Source organism: Quercus suber, unplaced genomic scaffold, assembly GCF_002906115.3.
Source record: "Quercus suber isolate HL8 unplaced genomic scaffold, Cork oak 2.0 scaffold_120, whole genome shotgun sequence".
Lineage (NCBI taxonomy): Eukaryota > Viridiplantae > Streptophyta > Magnoliopsida > Fagales > Fagaceae > Quercus > Quercus suber.
Window position 1 is genome coordinate 618476 of NW_027069585.1, and position 19661 is coordinate 638136.

The 19661-nt window shown below is 34.5% G+C and overlaps 4 protein-coding genes across 4 annotated transcripts; 2 read left to right on the top strand and 2 right to left on the bottom strand.

Annotated features, from left to right (window-relative positions):
* Positions 1–118: 118 nt before the first annotated feature.
* LOC136068536 (eukaryotic translation initiation factor-like) lies at positions 119–559 on the bottom strand. The gene is made up of 2 exons (XM_065775825.1): positions 544–559; positions 119–477 (listed from the first exon to the last, which is right to left on the bottom strand). The coding sequence occupies exons 1-2, from the start codon at positions 557–559 to the stop codon at positions 119–121; spliced, it is 375 nt and encodes a 124-aa protein (XP_065631897.1).
* LOC112025137 (eukaryotic translation initiation factor) lies at positions 479–6459 on the bottom strand. The gene is made up of 8 exons (XM_024057799.2): positions 6185–6459; positions 5622–5782; positions 4404–4490; positions 3648–3733; positions 2074–2161; positions 1620–1970; positions 1275–1496; positions 479–1143 (listed from the first exon to the last, which is right to left on the bottom strand). Exons 1-8 carry the CDS (start codon positions 6201–6203, stop codon positions 592–594), a joined length of 1566 nt encoding a protein of 521 aa, XP_023913567.2. The 5' UTR covers positions 6204–6459; the 3' UTR covers positions 479–591.
* Positions 6460–12711: 6252 nt separating this feature from the next.
* On the top strand, positions 12712–14858 carry LOC112025135 (UPF0057 membrane protein At4g30660). The gene is made up of 3 exons (XM_024057798.2): positions 12712–13002; positions 13085–13227; positions 14652–14858. Exons 1-2 carry the CDS (start codon positions 12913–12915, stop codon positions 13220–13222), a joined length of 228 nt encoding a protein of 75 aa, XP_023913566.1. The 5' UTR covers positions 12712–12912; the 3' UTR covers positions 13223–13227; positions 14652–14858.
* Positions 14859–17180: 2322 nt separating this feature from the next.
* On the top strand, positions 17181–19320 carry LOC112025830 (UPF0057 membrane protein At4g30660). The gene is made up of 3 exons (XM_065775846.1): positions 17181–17361; positions 17447–17589; positions 19118–19320. The coding sequence occupies exons 1-2, from the start codon at positions 17272–17274 to the stop codon at positions 17582–17584; spliced, it is 228 nt and encodes a 75-aa protein (XP_065631918.1). The 5' UTR covers positions 17181–17271; the 3' UTR covers positions 17585–17589; positions 19118–19320.
* The last annotated feature ends 341 nt before the right edge of the window (positions 19321–19661 follow it).

Below are 19661 nucleotides of genomic sequence, written 5' to 3' on the forward strand. Positions count from 1 at the left end.
AAATCTAGATAAACAAACTTTTTACCAAGTTCAACCTGTGTTTATAACAGTTTAATTCATTTACAATTACACAAAATATCAGTCATCATCAGATGCTTAATTGTGATTCCAAAACACTCTATCCAGACGAAGTTGAATTAACAATCAGCTCTACTCCATCAAATATTGCTTTCTGCAACCGTTCATCTTCCACCTTCTTAACCACCTTATTCGCCACTGTAAAATCCAAGACCCCAACCAAAACTAGTTTCCCAATAATTTCACCAAAACCATTTGGTGCTTTGGGTACATCAAGACTAACATCATCCAGCATTGAGCCATAAAGTAAACATCCAAGCTCTATGTCTCCATCTGCAAGAACTTTCTCTGCAAACAGATACTCAAGAAGCTTCACAACTGGTTCAACACAGGGTGGACTTTTCTCTAGTCCGAGGGAAATAGCTACCTTGACAACCTCCGGGTGGTAATCTGGAAAATCTAGATAAACAAACTTTTTACCAAGTTCAACCTGTGTTTATAACAGTTTAATTCATTTACAATTACACAAAATATCAGTCATCATCAGATGCTTAATTGTGATTCCAAAACACTCTATCCAGACGAAGTTGAATTAACAATCAGCTCTACTCCATCAAATATTGCTTTCTGCAACCGTTCATCTTCCACCTTCTTAACCACCTTATTCGCCACTGTAAAATCCAAGACCCCAACCAAAACTAGTTTCCCAATAATTTCACCAAAACCATTTGGTGCTTTGGGTACATCAAGACTAACATCATCCAGCATTGAGCCATAAAGTAAACATCCAAGCTCTATGTCTCCATCTGCAAGAACTTTCTCTGCAAACAGATACTCAAGAAGCTTCACAACTGGTTCAACACAGGGTGGACTTTTCTCTAGTCCGAGGGAAATAGCTACCTTGACAACCTCCGGGTGGTAATCTGGAGAATTTAGTTCCTTCACACACTGAAGCGCTTCGTCCAAAAGTCTGATAGTGAAATATTCCTCAATAAGAGAGACTGTTTTTCTCTGAAGATTACTCAACATTGCAGCTTTTTTTATCGTGGGGATGAATTTCCCTTGGCTGGTGTTCCCTTGATTCTGCGATTCTGAGTGTATTTCAGGGATGAATTTGGGTTTAACCTGGAAAAGCAAGGTAGTAAAGAGATGGTTAGATAATCCAAGCCAAACCCATGCATGCACATTGCACAGACATATGATATCACACAATGTTTTCTTTCAAAAACAAAGATGACATTCGTATCGATCTGTACCTCTTCACCTCTGGGAACCCAGTTGTTTTCTCTCAAATCAAGAATGTCACGAATCATGGAACTCAGTCGAGGGGCCAATTGCGGGTTTGTGCTCAGTTCCTTCAATCGGCTAAAGTATATATCAGTTAAAGCCCGCGATTTTTTGCGGTCAAGCTTCTTACCAATAGTGTTAAGTAACTGACATACAGCTTCCACGTTTTCCTGAGGTGGTTCTAGTAGCTTCTGTTTCACGTATACAAGTGACATGAGCAATATAAATAACATGCAAGATATTCTAAAATAAAGCTATATATGAACAGTGAATGGCTCCAACCACAGAACAGAGAAAGGAAGTTCAAATGGAACCTGAACAATGTCATGAACGATTTTTTTGGTTACCATCTTCTGCTTATAAAGCTCTCCAAGTAAACGGATGTTTCCAAGAAAACGAAGCTTGAGCATTCTTTCTCTAACCCGGCGCTCCATCTTTTGCTCCGGAGCAGTCATATGGCTTAATTCTTCCCCCAGTTCGTCAGCACGCTCAAATGTCTCCTGGCATTGATTCAGTAGGACTTTCTTCAAAGTAATTTCTTCACTATCAGGTTCATCAGACGGGAAAGGTGGGAGATGTAGACTAAGATCGCGGCACAGAAGAGCGTACAGGTGACAATATGCTGGTTCCATCACAGCCTTGTTATATATCAGTGAAATAGTCCCCTGTATTGCAAGTCAAAGAAACCATGTTTCTAACTTTGGCTATGAATGTGTAAATTAATGAAACTTAAAAATAAAAAATAAACAAGGGAGGGGGGTGCTTAACCACTAAGGTTTCAGCTGATTTAATCCCACTGTAAATTGGGTGATCTTGTCGCAGATCAAACATAGTTGGGGTACGCTTGTTCATTATCCTGCATTGGAATAGAAAATAGTATTCAGCATCACATATTCACCTGCATAAACATTATTTTGTTAAGCCTAGCCACAAGATGAATAAAATTTAGAGATTTCTTAATTGATTTTGAACTCCTACATTAATTAAAATAAAAATAAGGAGATGCAATTTTAATATATATATATATATATATGTATGTATGTATGTATATGTATTGTTGGGTTAAGAAATATTGACACCGGTTAATTAATTCAATTACCTAATTTGATTAATTAGGTCAAATTACATGCAAATCGTCGAAGCACTAACAAATCACCAAATAAACTATATGCAACAGAAATTAAATAGATACGATGATTTGTTAACAAATGAGGAAAACTTCTTGCAAAGCAAAAACCCTGTTGGGTGAATTTAAAGTCATCACTCCCAAAAATCCACTAATCAATAATCAAGCAGTTACAAGTATGAAAAATCTTATCACTACCCTGGCCTATCCCAATATACCAACCTACAATTGAATATTTGCTTCAATACACAATTGAACTTAATCATGTAGCAGACTTCTTTCCTCTGTTGCACAAATCCACAATCTGTAACTAACTCTAGCAACTTGATTGATTGTTGTTGGTTACAAAGTTTTTCACTTCATAAACGATGAAGATTAGGAAGCACTTGATTACAATACTCTAAAGCACACAAATGCAGAAACTTTTCACAGAGTATATATGTTCTAGGTCTCTGTTTTCGTGTATAATGACTTATTTTTAAGTCTTATATATGACTAAGGTTGTAAGAAGAAAAATCCTAATCATTCAAATCATCATGGGCCGAGTTTCATATATGAGATCTCTAAAATCGTAGATCAAGCTTGTGTCGAGCTTCTTTATTAATCTTAAATAGCAGCATCTGTTGAGCTAGTGTCGAGATTTAATGAAACAATTTTGCTTCATTCATTTTTTGGATTGACCTTTATATCTTTAATGATACCACTTGATATGTTTAAACAACATACTACTTGATACATTAAACCCAACTTAAATCTACTCAATTACAAGCAAAGTGTGTTTGGTCAAATGATTAGCCAATTACATAGAAAATATGATCCTAACATATATGAAGAGTGTTACTCCCATATTGATAAGAAAATGAAGTAGGTAAGAAAATGAAGTAGGGGGAGTGATGTCCTTGTAAATTGGTGATGTAGCCTTTTATTTGTATGTTGTGCTAATGTGGAATCAACGATCATGTTTGATAGATTTTTTTGGTTGGCGTTTATCAAATTTTGTATTTTCTGCTACTTGCATTTTTCTGACAGCATCATGAAATTCAAGATTTGGATTGTTAAAACTTGAAAAGGCTAACAAGGCTCACAGTCAACAATCCACATTAACTATTGATCTATTCATAATTTCACATAACTAAAGGAAATCAAAGAGCTAATCAACGCATAAGAATCATAACTCCTATAGAAGCAGCACAACTATGATATTTTAAAATATTACCTATCCGCTGTTGTTTTCAACAGACGATCGTATTCGGAGAGATTTCCCCTTCTAGCTGGTAAGTTGGATTTGACTAGAGGCCCTCCCTGATAATTTAAAACAACAATAACAACAACAATTAAACTCAACCGTGTTTGAAGTAATGCCAAGGGAAAGCTGCAAATACACAGGCATAATTTTGATGTAAAAATCACCCAAAAAAAAGAGGTAAAAAATAAATTGCATGCCCTCCGATGCACATGACATCCAACTAATTCGGACACATAACTTCAAAATTAAAGTTTGAAATTTAATTCAGACACAAGACCAAAAATACCCATTCTAAAGCTGTTTAATATATAGTATAACAGAGTTTATTTCCTATCAGAAGTAATGGATGGGTCATGGATGTAAGCAATGAAATTAAAAACACTTGCTTATTATTATTGGCATCAATAATTCAATACCAACTTAATTTGACCTTTTCCTATATTCTTGGCATCGATATCAACTTATTTCTGATCATAAGCGTGTGTTATACACACATATAATATGATACAATCATGCTTATATCCGTGCATGTTTACATTCAAGCATCACGTACATACATACATGCTAATAAGTCTCAATTCAGCCAATCAAAGAAAAGAAGGTGAATCTAAGATCATATATCTATCCTTTAAATCTTGAGAGGTTGCCCAATGTTAAACTCACGACCTCAAGATATAGATGTACTAATTTCATTAAAGTAATGTGAAGTGCTGAAAGTTTATTTACTTTTTTTCTTCTGAACGGGGGCGACAATTGGTTTCTGGGCACCTGACTGTTCTCCGGATTATTTGTCAAAGGCTGATCAAATTGTACCTAAAAAAATGAGAATATATAAGCAAATAAGAAACTTAGATGAAAAAAAAAAGTTATGCAAAACAGACAGTACTGTAGCGAGCGTCCCAATCCATACTTTTAAGGACCCAACCAACCGATACACCAATTTCACACTCTAATTTTATAACTTGCTCAACTAGTCCATCATTTGGTCCAGTGCGGTCATGTTCATTGGACCCGATATGAAATATTGGACACATGGTGGCATTGTATTAAGTTCAATACACAGACTCAAGCCAAATCCGAAGAGCCCAACAAATAAATATAAACAGTGATTAACAGAAAGTATCTACCATTTATACTACGTTTATTTTGAAGCAAAATATTTTTTTTTTTATTTTTAAGAATTTATTTGTAGGTAAAATATAGTCAAATTTGTAAATATTTTCTGTTAACAGTAAAATCCTTAGTAAAAGTTGTAAAATTTTTTATCTTTAAAAAATTGGTAATACACTCTCCAAAACACACAAGGTAGCTTCCCCTCCCCCATTTGGTCGCTAGGTCACTGGTCTAATGGCCGAAGCGAACCGGTGGCAAGATACGCCTCATTAGCGACCGGTGCCCGCAATTTGATGGCTAGAGACGCTGCACTGCAACTGCAACTGATGTTAGAGGTCTGGTAAATGCATCATTTTGTTGACCAATATTAGCGGTCCGGTCACCAAAGATACCCCTCAGATGGTGATTGCTGGTAGTCCAATTGCCGGAGTCACCACTCTAACTGTTGGTTCCAGTGGTCCAGTCACAGGACTTGTGGCACTAACAACTTCCGTGTTGAGCCATCGATTTTGATAATTTGTTTGAAAATTTTTACTTATCATACTAAACATTAAAAAAATATCTTACATATGTAAAGTTTTTTACATGTAATTTTATGTCTGAGAATAATCACTTTAAAACAAATAAAACGGAGCGTCGTAGTCAATCTCATAAGTGAAATTGGGCATGAAAGTGTGTGTCCTCGAGAATTACCCTGAACAAATAAAAATCATGCAGAGTTTCACTAAATACTAGTAAAGTGTATATAATCTTTAAAAAAAAAAAAAAAACTCAAATAATGTAATAGTAGCTATATATATATATATATAGTATGAGATATTGATGACTGACCATCTTGTTCTTAGTAACATCTGACTTAGGCTTAGCATCAGATGCCACTTCCGCTTCCGGAAACATATCAAGCTCTCGCTGCTGCGTCATCGCTTCTCGGATGTCGTTTGGATTTTTCTTTAGCCCTGAGTTTGGTCGGAGACTGATGCTTGAAAGACCAGCTGACAACATATACATACAGGAGCAGCTCAAAATCAATAAATTTGTGAGGTGGTAGGTAATAACGATCTGTTTGGTTCCCGGGAAAAAGTCGAAAAAATAAAAAAACAAATGAAACCATTTAATGTGGTAAAGTTAAAACTCTGATTTTTTTTTTGGGTAAACTGAAGCTCATAGAAATTACCACATTATTTAAAAAGTAAACAATTCTTGCTCTCCTGTAAAAGCTGAAATTGACAAAACAATTTTCATTCCATGCTTCGAAATTAAATTTTTTTTTTAAAAAAAAGAGCACAAAACGTAAATAAAATAAAGTAAAACTTTGAGTACTTTTCCTTTTGTTTTAATTTCTCAGCAACCAAAAAATAGAACATATGATAAAAAGGATTGATATGTTTACGGACCGTTCAATGCATGCTCCATGAAGTAGCTGATGTTGGAAGAATATATGGGAGAGCTATGTACGTTGGAAGTCAGTTATCAACGGATAGGAACACGAACTCCACGTAATTGCAGACAGAGGGAGAGATAGAAAGAGAGATCAGAATTGAAATTTTAGGATTTTGAGGTCTGGCTATGGAGGAAGGGCATGTAATATGTTGTAACTGGATGTGAGAGTAATTAATGGGAAAGTAAATAAAGTGGGAAGAATAAAAGCGTTGCAACCTTAACCATTACGTAAAGTCTCATGAACAGATACTTCTGAGAAGACATATGATTATGAAAATAGGGTTAAAAAGACTACGTGACGTAAAGGTTTTATAGTAGGGACAATAAACTTAGGTAACAAGGTTTGTGATGGAATAGAATATAGGGTGTTTATCAAAAATAAAAAATAAAAAAGGAATAGAATATTGGGTAAAAGTTGGGTGACAAGATTTGGGATGGGATGCGATTCATGCGATACATGGATAACAACATATGTCGGTTTGGTTCCGAATTTTAGATTGTTATTATTATTATTATTAATTATATTTAAAAATATCATTTTCTTGAGCGAAAAAAGGCAATTGTTTACTAGTAATGAGGTAAGACTGAGCATGGGTCGGGTTTGGGTCAATTGATGCTCAATTTGTCATATGATTTGATGAGATTAGGATTTAATAAGCTTGAACGAATTTATATCGAAAAGTTAATGATATTCTGTCTCCGACTACAATTTCACTTCGAATTGTTGACTGTTTATGTCGAGTGAGAAAGCAAAGCGATGTTGACAAGGAAGGAGAAGTATAACAATGCATGAAAGACAAGGGAAGGGACCACAACACACGTGTGGAGCCACAACGACGTTAGATTTAGCCTCCCATGACCATAGCCTACCCTTCTACGGCGGTGGTAATGGGCATCACAACCTAGATTTAGCCTACTTCGGTTGGTCAGTTTCGACCATTCAAATCCCCTTAAATTGATGCCCGACATAATCATGGTTCAAGGCATGGAACCCACTATCAACTCGAAATTGATTTAAACTTGTTGGGTAAACCCTAATTAAATAAGTGAGTTCGGTCTCTCAAGTGTTTGCTTACCCACGAATGTGACTTTAGGTTTTATTTGTTTTGAAGTAAAATATTTTCTCATGTTTAAGTATTCATTTGCATGTAAAATGTGGTTATCTTGTAAATTATTTTTCGTTGACTATAAAATCCTTTAAAAAAGGTTATATGAAATATTTCTGCTATTGTGATATGCGTAGATAGTTGATCTAGAAGTTGCTGAATCTCTTGCCATCAGATGGACAATGTTCGTAGCTCGGCAAATAGGCCATACTGAGGTGATTTTTGAAGGGGAGTCGAAAGCTGCAATTGTGAGTCAAAAGTGGTTAGCTGTTAGAATTAATTAGGTATTTAGTTTCAGTTTGTTTTTGCTGTAACTTGTAACTAATATTCATATTTGTGATGTAGGGTCAAGCCGATCTTGTTTACAAACTGTACCATTTAGTAAAAGGAAAATAACACTTTAATTACAGTTTTAAGGCTGTGTTTGGCTCTATGTAAATGGATTTTTATGTGTTTGGTTGCGCTGCGGAAAATATGACAGAAAATGATTTTAGGTGTTTGTCATGGACGGAAATATTTTTTGCAGTATATATTTTCCCATATTTGGTTTGTTCATAAAAATTACAAAAATATATGACATGTAAAATAATAGTGAATTTGATCCTTCCTATAAGCTTGCAAATATGCATTACACACCCAAATTAACATATAGAGGTAAACATCCAAATAATATTTTCATAATATATAGATCATAAGTACATAAATGTAACATTCACCATTGGAGGTAAACCTCCATGGTCTACAAAAATGATAACTACAACAGGTACTTGAACGTTACACATGTACCAACCACGCCTACACTAAAGATACATGACTTGGGCCATTGTATCATCCCAAGTCCGCAAAATACTACATCCTACAATCAAGGTACATAACTGTTATACCTCGGAGCATAACAGTCCACAAAATATAGATACCACCATCAGAAGTTCAAGGTTAGTAATACATACATACCCTACTTATACCAACTGATGTTTATAATTAATACATATTTGCCACATAAATGGTACCATCAGAGGCAAATAGTAAAAAATGGCACCATCACAAAAATATCCTATCATAACCAATCAACACCAAACAGAGTCATTAGAGTTGAGTAAAAAAGAACTATTCATCCAAAGCTTCCAAAGCTTAACATTCTTTGCCAAAAATCTCCTGGCTGCCTTCTTATTTTCACACAAATGATCAAATGTAGTTGCAAGCATATATATTTTCACTATAACCCTCCGATGCCATGGCCATTACCCCGGAGTAAAGAGCAACGTAATCAACAGGCTCCCGATTGATTTCTTTCGATGCCACAATAGTTTCCTTCAACTACTCAGATAGATCAGTGAAAACACTATCATCATTAGGAGGTGCTCAGACAAATCGTTGTGGATCTTATCAGTAGTGATAACCCATTCAATTCAAGCCCATATTTTACCCATGAGTAGATGAATTAAATGGAATTTGATGATCTTAAACATAGCTTCAAAATTAATCCAATCACATGATTAGATTTCTATTAAAAATCAATTAAATTTAGCCAACCACATAAAAATTGATGAAAATCAACAAAAGATTGGGTCTAACTATTAAAATCATGAAATCTCTTAACGCATTGCAACTAACTTATTGCAGCTAAGTTATTGCAACTAAGTTGTTTGAGCGTTTTAAATTGGTGAGGTGCCTTTTGGTTATGCAAGGGAGGTTGGATGACACTACAATCTTTTTAAAAAGAATCAAGGATATAAAAGAAGTTCACGAAGAATTCAGTTAGATTGTACTGGACTCTAAGGCAAAAAAGATTATAAAAAGCCCCCACAAGACTATTTTCAAGAATTACCGTCATTCAACATTGATTTCCACCGAATTAATTTAGTAAGATTGTATTCAGTTATGTGTTCTTGGAATTATGTTTAATGTTGATGTGGGCTTGAGCTTGGAGTTTGGTTGTTTGTTAGGCTTATTTTATTTTATTTATGTGTGGGCTAGAGACAAGATTTACTCATTTACTAAGCTTAAGGGAGGTGTGAGCCAAAATTTATTAAACAAGAGAGAAATAGGTTGGGCTTAGGATGAGTGTGAGCTTGGGTTTTAATTGTTGTATAAATTCGGATTGAGAGTGGCCTGGTGGTTTCGAGCTTGAGATAGCTTTTTTTTAGAGGGGCCTAACAGGTGTGGGCTTATACTCAGTTTCGGTTTGAGCTTATTGATTGTTGAGGGAGTGGGGTTTGTTGAGTTTCTATATCAGGTTGGGCCCAATAAAGAGATTGGGTTGGTATGTGGCTGGGATTTTGGGTTTTCTTTGAGAGGTTGAGGTCGTTAAGTTTGGGGTTGTACTCTTGTAGGAGGACTGTAAAAATGGCAAACAGGAAGGATTTTTCTGGCTAAGGGAGGAGAGCTTTTTGGGTGTTTTTGGTGGGGTCTCTTTTTGATTGAATGAGAGGAAAATGGTAGTATTTTTAGGGTGGAAAAGAAGATGGCAGAGATAAGTTTGCTGCTATGGCCGAATATGGGTTATGGGTTTTTGTGCGTCCCAAAAAGTTGTTGATTGTTGTTCTTTTGAATAGGAGAAAAAGAGGTATTTATATGGGGCTCCTAGTTTAGGAAGGGCTACAACCCTAATGCAAATGGAATAAGGATTGGTGACACCGTATGAGTAATGTCACTTGAATATTTTAGCAATTGGACAGCCCTTAATTCATCTCTGCAATGGATTTGAACCTAGACTGCAATACACTTAAGGAACTGTGTGGATTTTAAATCAACGATTAATAATTCACAATAAATCTTAATATGTTCATTAAATAAAAGAAATTAACTTGATCTCCGAATAAATCACATGTATGAACTGAGTTTCAGTTAGTCCAACTGGTAAAGTCTATGATGCTTATATAAGAGATTTGGGGTTCAATCAACGCCTACACTAAAAACTGATTACTATCTTGGTCTCATCAGAAGCGGGTGCCATAGATTGAAACTCTCTAAAAAAAAAATCACATGTATGAATAAAAATAGTACATGTAATTTATAAAAATCAGTTAAATTCCTTAATCACTTTTGACGTGTAATCCATGGCATGCCACATAATTTTACACAATTTTGGCCACAACTCAACATATAGCAAATTGTGGCGAAAGTTATGTAAAATTATATGGTCTTAACATTTTTCCCCCAATTATAGACCACATGCTTCATGAATGAGTTTTCCATCTTCTTCTTATTGATAGACTAATATAAAAGGCATCCCTTGGATCCCTTTTAGGGATCTTGCACAATCTCAATACCGACATAGTAGAAAAATGATGTTGCATGACAAATAATCTCATCATTTGTCTCTTTTCTTCCTTAATTTGTTTGCTGTTTGGAAATTTCTTATGCTTTCCAATTTATTTGCTTGTGGAGTGGGAATAATTGCCAATTTTTCTAGTGGTGTAATCCTCAAATCTATCACCGTGCAAAAAGGCTAATCCTAATGCTGTTCAGAAGAATGACACACTGGATAAGTAAGTTGTTACACAGAAAAGTTGAGATAAGCTTTTCCTGTTGGCATTTATTGCTCATGGGTTGTTTGTGGAGTTTTTATGGTTGAACTTTTGAGGGCTAATGAAAATGGTTAAGTGAAGAAGTTGTAATTAGCTTAATGCGTTTGTAATTGGTATTATAGCCTAGAGGTCTAGTTAACGGTCAAGAATCTTGTAGCTCAACTAGTTAGACTTTTTCGTGTTTCTAACTAAGATATTTAGAGTTTTCCTTGTTCTCCATTGTAACTATCGAATTTAAAAAAAAAAAAAAAAAAGGCACTAATTAACGCATTTGCATTTAGGCAAAGGCTTTTTATAATGTATTTAAGAAATGCTAATGAAATACAAAGTTATGTAAGTACTCCTATGTATTAAGTAGGGCTGTCCAGACTCGACCAGAGCTCGACAACCCGGCCAAACCGCCCGACGCTAACCCAATTCCGGCCAGAACCGAAGGTCCAGTCGATCGGTTGGCGGCGGGTTTCCGTTCTCAAAAACTGACACCGGCGGGTCGAGTGGCGAGTTTGCATCTCCAAAACCCGAGCAACCCGAACCCAACTGAAACTACAAAAAAATCTGGCCAAATTTGCAAAAACAAGCTAGATCTGGCAAGATTTCGACTAGATCTAGCGAGATCTCGACTAGATCTGGCTAGATCTGGTGGGATTTAGCCATATTCGGCCAAATTCCAGCAACTTCTAGCCAAAAAAATGTAGATTTCATAAAAAAAATCCAATTTTCGGTGAGATTTTTCTAGTTTCCGTCGAATTTTTTCTAGTTTCCTATGAAATTTTCCAGTTTCCAGCAAGTTTTCTAGTTTTCAACGACCTTTTTTTTTTTTTTTTTTTTTTTTTAAACAAGATTTTGATGCCTTTTTTAATTCCGGCAACCGACCCGGCCCGACCTACGCTAACCATCACTCGAAACCGAATCGACCAATTTTTCCGGCAGTCGGTTTGGGTTCCTCCGCCCCTCCACCCGATGCCGGTGGGTCGAGTTCGGGTTGGGTCCAAAACCAACCCGGCCCGACCCGTGGACAACCTTAGAATTAAGCACAAAGCCGTGTATTAAGAACGAAACACAGTTATTTTATTATTATTATTACTTTTTATTGTAATATGAGCTTAACTATGTACTTGAGATATGAACTAAAATAACAAAACTTGGTTACCATAGTAATATGAACTATCAACAGATGTAACTCTGTTTGCACTCATATACACCTCAATAGCAGTCCAGTGAACATAAAAGCTGTAGAAAAATAAGCAGTAAGATGTCATTGAATTGAACATAACTTGATAAGCTTCCATTTACAAAATACCAGATAAACTAAACTATGCCAATTTGTCAAGATGCCAATTTACAATGAGCCAAGTATACCAAATTGAAATACACCAAGTATTCTAATTTGACGTCAAGATTTTTGTAATTTAACTCATATTTCTTGTTATATTTATCCAAAATATTCATTGTTAAAATCCTCTCAAGCCAAGTAAGGAAGAGCTTGTATCCAGTGAGACAAATTAAGATACAAACACATATCCACATTTTAAAGTGTTGCAACTGGACACAAGCCATGTCGACCAAGGTAACTTTTTGAATTATTTATTTTTGTTTGATAAGTGTCAAATTTGAGGACAAAGCCATCGTTCACAAACCATTTACCAAAATATACCAAAAGTACGAAAATAGAAAATCTGCCAACCAAAATCTAAACAAATAGTTCTTTTTTAACCTTAAAATTTGCTAATTTTGGTCTAACAACCTCCCAATTTATGATTAAAAAATAGACTAAAAGACAGAAAGGATATACTAAAAGAAAGAATAAAAAATATATACTCTTTACAAATTCTATTCTATCTCCTCCTAATTCCACTCATACCAAGCTGTAAACAGTTGACCCCACGTCACTACAGCAAGGCCTCTGTCATTGAAATTAGTCATCAGATTCTTCTAAAGAAGAAACTGAAAGATTTTAGTATCTGATCTATTTCCTTGTCCATCAAAACTTCCAAGACCTTAACTATATTTTACTCTCTCTGTTTCTCTCACTGTCACTCTGTTGAAATGGCAAATGGGTGTGAAATATTCTGCGAGATCCTGATCGCCATTTTGCTCCCTCCTTTGGGTGTTTGTCTCCGCCATGGTTGCTGCAGTGTATGCCTTTCTCTCTTCATGATAAAAATATTGTCTTTTTTTGTTTGTCTCTTTTTGATATCATGTATCTGAAATATTACAGGTTGAGTTCTGGCTCTGTGTGTTGCTGACTATTCTGGGTTACATCCCTGGAATAATATATGCTCTCTATGTCATTGTGTTTCTACATCGTGATGAGTACTTCAGTGAGGAAAGGCGTCCTCTTTACGCTCCCGCTTAGAACTGGTAATTATTTCTCTCATTACTTTGTTCACTTTTATCAAATAATTACTCTCTGAAACAATGAATATGCAGTTTCTTAGTTATTTGGATATCTGATTGGTTATTGGGTTTTTTTTTTTTTTTTTGGGTTAGTTTGATCTGACTTTAGACATGGACTTTACTCTTGGGCGGTTCACACTTCATATAATCTTTTCTGTTTATCCCTGTTTTTTCAAATTAATCTCACATGCGTAATGGTTTTGCTTTGCTAAATAGTTGAATGAATTGCAAAAATAGTGATCAATTTGATTTAAGTAAAGCACAGGGAAGCATATAGTGATTTTAATTTGTTACCCTGTAAATTTTGTATTGTGTGATGGGTATATTGTGCGTAAGGAAGTACTGGGCTTTTTGATCTTGCATGACTGTATGAGTCTGTTTGGTTGGACAATTGGAAGCCTAAAGTGCATTTTAAAAACCCATGTTTTGCAACAGCAACTACTTATAACTTTTCTACAAATGTTTATTTTGAACTTAAAATGCTGTTTTGCAACAACTTATACAAACGCATCCCATATTTGGCTCCTATGCATAGGTCTCTTTGTCAATGACATTGAAAATGTGTCTGTTTGTTTTAAGACAAGCTGAATTTTTTTATTTATTTTTATTATTTTTTATATGGAATTAGAGTTGATATAAGAATGAATAGCCATTGATGTTAAGAACAACCCAGATCCAATAATAAATTTGTAATTTGTGCATAGCTTCTGGTCTTTGACATTAAAAAAACAAAACTGGTTGTAATAATGAAACGGACATGTGAGAATTTGGTCTTGGCTTGTGGGATAAGAATGACATGCATCTATATTCAATACGCAATCAAAGGTTTTTGTATATGGGTCAAGAGATCTTCAAACTAAAATGCTCTCTTTTATATTACAATCCTTCTTAGTGAAAAATTACTCTACAGCCTGTAGGGGAATACACTATGTGGGCTCAATAAAAGACATTATTTGAGACTAAGGCTAATGTTGAATAGCTAATTGCAGTGAAAACATACGCGTAATTTTAAACATTTTGGGAGTTTAGCCCAGTCATAGTTACCATTGCATCTCTCTCTCTCTCTAATTTTTTTTTTTTACTTGCCTATGTTCCTACAAGTGGCAGTTGTTTTCTGAGGTTAAGGAGGTTAAGGATGAAAAGAAATGAGTATGCTTTCCTTAATGCCAAGGTAGTGGGATTAAATAGTTTAAGTGATTTCAGCTCAAATTAGAGTTTAAAAGTCGAGACATTTCAAATTGTTTGTTGACAAGGATAAAATCAACGCAAACCTGTGTTTCTCTTCTCAAGCTTCATATACTAAAATTTGGAGTCACAAAATTTTGTGTTTGAATATTTTCTACATTCTCTTATTGACCAGGTAAAATTAATTTCTATGTTTCTTGCAGATAAGAGTTCTGCATCAGCTTGCTCCGGTGCTGGCGATGTTATATTCCCATACTAATTTATCTGCGAAATTCCATTTTGTTTAGCATTATAATCTCTATTTCAATGCCTACTGCTCTTGATCTTTGATTCTTATCTTGTGTATGCTTCAAGTTGATGATATGTAACTTTTTCAGCATGCAATGAATCAACTATGGTAATTGAACTTTTTTTTGAGAATAAACTATGGTAATTGAACTTGGTTTCCTGTTTTGTAATATAGGCTACTGCCATTGCTCCAGTATGGAAAAGATCAGTTACAAATAAATATTATACTTTTGTGTGTGTTTTTGGTCGGAGACATGAGTTAAACAACTTGTGTTGTGTATAGTTAGTGACTTAGTGGTGCCTCAAGAGAGCGATATGAAATAAATAATAATGAAGTATAATAATGAAACGGACATGTGAGAATTTGGTCTTGGCTTGTGGGATAAGAATGACATGCATCTATATTCAATACGCAATCAAAGGTTTTTGTATATGGGTCAAGAGATCTTCAAACTAAAATGCTCTCTTTTATATTACAATCCTTCTTAGTGAAAAATTACTCTACAGCCTGTAGGGGAATACACTATGTGGGCTCAATAAAAGACATTATTTGAGACTAAGGCTAATGTTGAATAGCTAATTGCAGTGAAAACATACGCGTAATTTTAAACATTTTGGGAGTTTAGCCCAGTCATAGTTACCATTGCATCTCTCTCTCTCTCTAATTTTTTTTTTTTACTTGCCTATGTTCCTACAAGTGGCAGTTGTTTTCTGAGGTTAAGGAGGTTAAGGATGAAAAGAAATGAGTATGCTTTCCTTAATGCCAAGGTAGTGGGATTAAATAGTTTAAGTGATTTCAGCTCAAATTAGAGTTTAAAAAAGTCGAGACATTTCAAATTGTTTGTTGACAAGGATAAAATCAACGCAAACCTGTGTTTCTCTTCTCAAGCTTCATATACTAAAATTTGGAGTCACAAAATTTTGTGTTTGAATATTTTCTACATTCTCTTATTGACCAGGTAAAATTAATTTCTATGTTTCTTGCAGATAAGAGTTCTGCATCAGCTTGCTCCGGTGCTGGCGATGTTATATTCCCATACTAATTTATCTGCGAAATTCCATTTTGTTTAGCATTATAATCTCTATTTTCAATGCCTACTGCTCTTGATCTTTGATTCTTATCTTGTGTATGCTTCAAGTTGATGATATGTAACTTTTTCAGCATGCAATGAATCAACTATGGTAATTGAACTTTTTTTTTGAGAATAAACTATGGTAATTGAACTTGGTTTCCTGTTTTGTAATATAGGCTACTGCCATTGCTCCAGTATGGAAAAGATCAGTTACAAATAAATATTATACTTTTGTGTGTGTTTTTGGTCGGAGACATGAGTTAAACAACTTGTGTTGTGTATAGTTAGTGACTTAGTGGTGCCTCAAGAGAGCGATATGAATAATAATAATAATAATAATAATAAGTTAATAACTAATACTTCCAATTATCGAATTATTAAAATAAAATAAAAGGTTCCCTACTGCTTTTACAAATCAAACCATCAGGCATTTGTTTTTTTAAAAAAATAGAAAAGAATTAATTTAACTACGCGATAGATAAAACAGAAGGTTCAAGACAAAACCGGTTAAAGTAGAGTCCACAAAAGGTTTGATAAATAAAAATCCAAAAGATCAACAAAGGGAAAATTTAAAATACATCAAGTCAAAAGATTGTTTAGTTCCCAATTTAGCGAGGGCATCGGTGCATCTTTTTGCCTCGCCAAAGCAATGATTTATCTTAACTTGAGTAACTTGGAACCACAAGGGATTCAATCAAACAATCAATTTTGATCTACAATGGAAGGTCAAAAGAAGAATATTATTTATTTATTCCCCCTCCCCCCAAAAAAAGGCAAGCAGATAAAATGAGTGACCCACACTTTTGTTGACAGGTGAGGTGTGCTAACTATAGAAGCCATATCCACGCCAAAATATCCATGCCCAAAACAAAAACTTGAAAATATTTACAATTTTGATCTTTATATTTTGGGTTATTATTAAATTTAGTCTACACTATTTTCAATTTGCAAATCAAATTCTGCTAGTAAGGTGGTAGAAATCAAATTGACCATAAATTGAAAACAATAAAATTAAATTGACTTATACCAAAATGAAAGACCAAATTAACAATGATTCTAAAATAGTACAGACACTTAAACCGTAATAGAATGACCCCACCCAATGGATAACAACAAGCTACATAAAATTAATTCATGTTCTAATTAGCTCATCTTATTTAATACTTTGTTATTAAATAAGAGATATAAAACTCAAACTCACCTACACTTAAAATTAATTGATAATTTGATAAGATAAAAACAATTGTCATATGGTTAGTGACCCATAAATTGATACTCTATCATCTCTTGGGAAGAAAAAAAAATCAGATCTTGTTTATAATTAATAAATTTGTTTTCTTGTCCATTAAGTTTAAAAATTATTATAAGACCCTCTCCTCGGTGCTCACGTCCGTGGATCTCTTATAAAATATCTTTGACTCTCTCCTTCTCCCTCTCATTCTTACTCTCTCACTCTGTCAAAATGGTAAATCGCTGCGAAATCTTCTGCGAGATCTTGATCGCCATCTTGCTCCCTCCATTGGGCGTTTGTTTACGCCACGGTTGCTGCACCGTACGCCTCTCTCTCTCCATGATTCGCTATTCGATCTGTACTTAGCTTTTCATTGTTTTGAAGCTCCAAATTTGAAACTTTACAGGTTGAGTTCTGGCTCTGTGTGTTGCTGACTATTCTGGGTTACGTCCCTGGAATAATCTACGCTCTCTATGCCATTGTGTTTGTGGATCGTGAACAGTACTTTGACGAATACAGGCGTCCACTCTACTATTCCCCATAGCCTTGGTAATTGTTTCCCTCATTCATTACTCTATTTACTTTTATGATTTTATCAAATAATTAGCCTCTCAAACAATGAATTTTCCATGACCCATACGGTATTATTTGATACATTGTTACTTAGTTATTCAGATTTGGTTGTTGGGGTTTTTTTTTTTTTTTTTTTTAATATTTTTTATCTGACTTAAGACCTCGACTTGAGTAGTTAACACTTCACAATCTGTTTGCTTATCGTTGTTTTTTTTTCCCCCCCAAATTATTGTCACATGGGTTTTGCCTTACTAAACATTTTGATTGAATTGAAAAAACTACGATCAAGCTGCTTTAATTAAAGTACAAGGAATCATATGGTGATATTTGCTTTGATTTGGGTATATTGTGTAAGGATAAAATTTAGGTACAATTTCTTAGGTGTTGTACATTATGTTCCACAATTAAGTATAAGCATGTGGTTGCATAAACCAATGAAATACATGGTTGAGTTTAATTGTCTTTGGAAAAGATAACACTAAATTGATCAATTAAGTATAATCATGTGTTTGTATTCAATTGGGGAACCTAAAATCATACAACACCTAAGGTAGTATACCTAAGTTTTGCTCATTATGCAGAAGAAAGTGCATCAGCTATGCATAGTTCTCTCTCTCTCTCTCTCTCTCTCTCTTTCAAAATGACATTAGAAATGTGTTTATTTGGTTTAAGACAAGCTGTGGTAGCATAACGGATGATATTATTATTAAGTCTTAGATCTTAATTTGTTATACAAATATCTAAAGTTAATATGAAGAGCTAATTACACTGAATGTAATGCAGAATTTTGAACCTTTTTCCCTCCATAGTTACAATGGCATATCACTTTCTCTCTCTCTCCCTCCGCTTTTTTTTTTACTTTCCTATGTTCCTATAAGTGACTGTTGTGTTTTATGGTAAAGGGTGAAAAGAAACGAGTATGCTTTTGTTAAGGTACAGGTAGTGGGATTAATAGTGATTTACAGCGAATACTAGAGAGTAAATACCGGATGCACATGTTAAGTCATTTGCTAAAGAACAACTTTTTTCTTTATCAATCAGGTGCACATGATTAATGAATATTAACTGGAATAATTCACTTGTGTTTAGCTGGCTGAGTGAGTGAAGGTTTAGTCAATGTGTTTCTTAAATTTAGGTTTTTAATTGATCAAAATTTTTGTTTCTTCAAGTGTAAATGATGCTTCAAAATCCTGATTTATTTTTCTTCCCCACTATCTTTTAGCAAGCAAATGAAGCTCAATTTTCGTCCCCCACCCCTCCCTTTTCCCCTTTACTCTTTGCTTTTTTATAATTCTTTATTTGGTTGAGATAATGGTGGAGAACAAAAGAGAACAAGAGCCTTAGTCCTATATTCTCTTTCTCTTTGTTCCCAACAGTTTGGTTAATGCCCAAGTGTTTCTCTTCTTAAGTTCCATATAATGAATTCGGAATCCCAAAATTGATTTGTTATTTTCCCACTTTCTCATGTTGACCAGACATAAATTAATTTCCATGTTTCTTGCAGATAGAGTTCTGCATCAGCTTGTTCCTGTGCTGGCAATGTTATATTCCTGCACCAATTTACCTGCGAAAATGCCATTTTGTTTGAAATTGTAGTCTGTACTTTCAATGCTTACTGCTCTCGATCTTTGACTCTTATAATGTGTACACTTTAAGTTGATGATATTTTACTCCTTCAGAATGCAATGTTCCTGGTTTCTGATATAAGCTTCTGCCTTTGCTTGAGGATGGAAATTATCAGTTATGAACAAATATTATATTTTTTTTTGTGCGTTTTCGGTTGGGGACATGAGTTGAACTCGTGTAGCGGCACCTCAAGAGAGTGATATAAATGATAATCAACAATTCTTGGTAGTTTATACCCCATCTGCTCTTCTTCCATTAAAGATAAATGCGCAGGACAAAAATGCAGCATTTGATATTGAGATTTTAGTGTGAACAGATTAACTTGCTCTACATTAGAAAACCTTTTTTTTTTTTTTTTTTTTTTTTTTTTTTTTTTTTTTTTTTTTTTTTTTTTTTTTTTTTTTTTTTTTTTTTAATTTTCT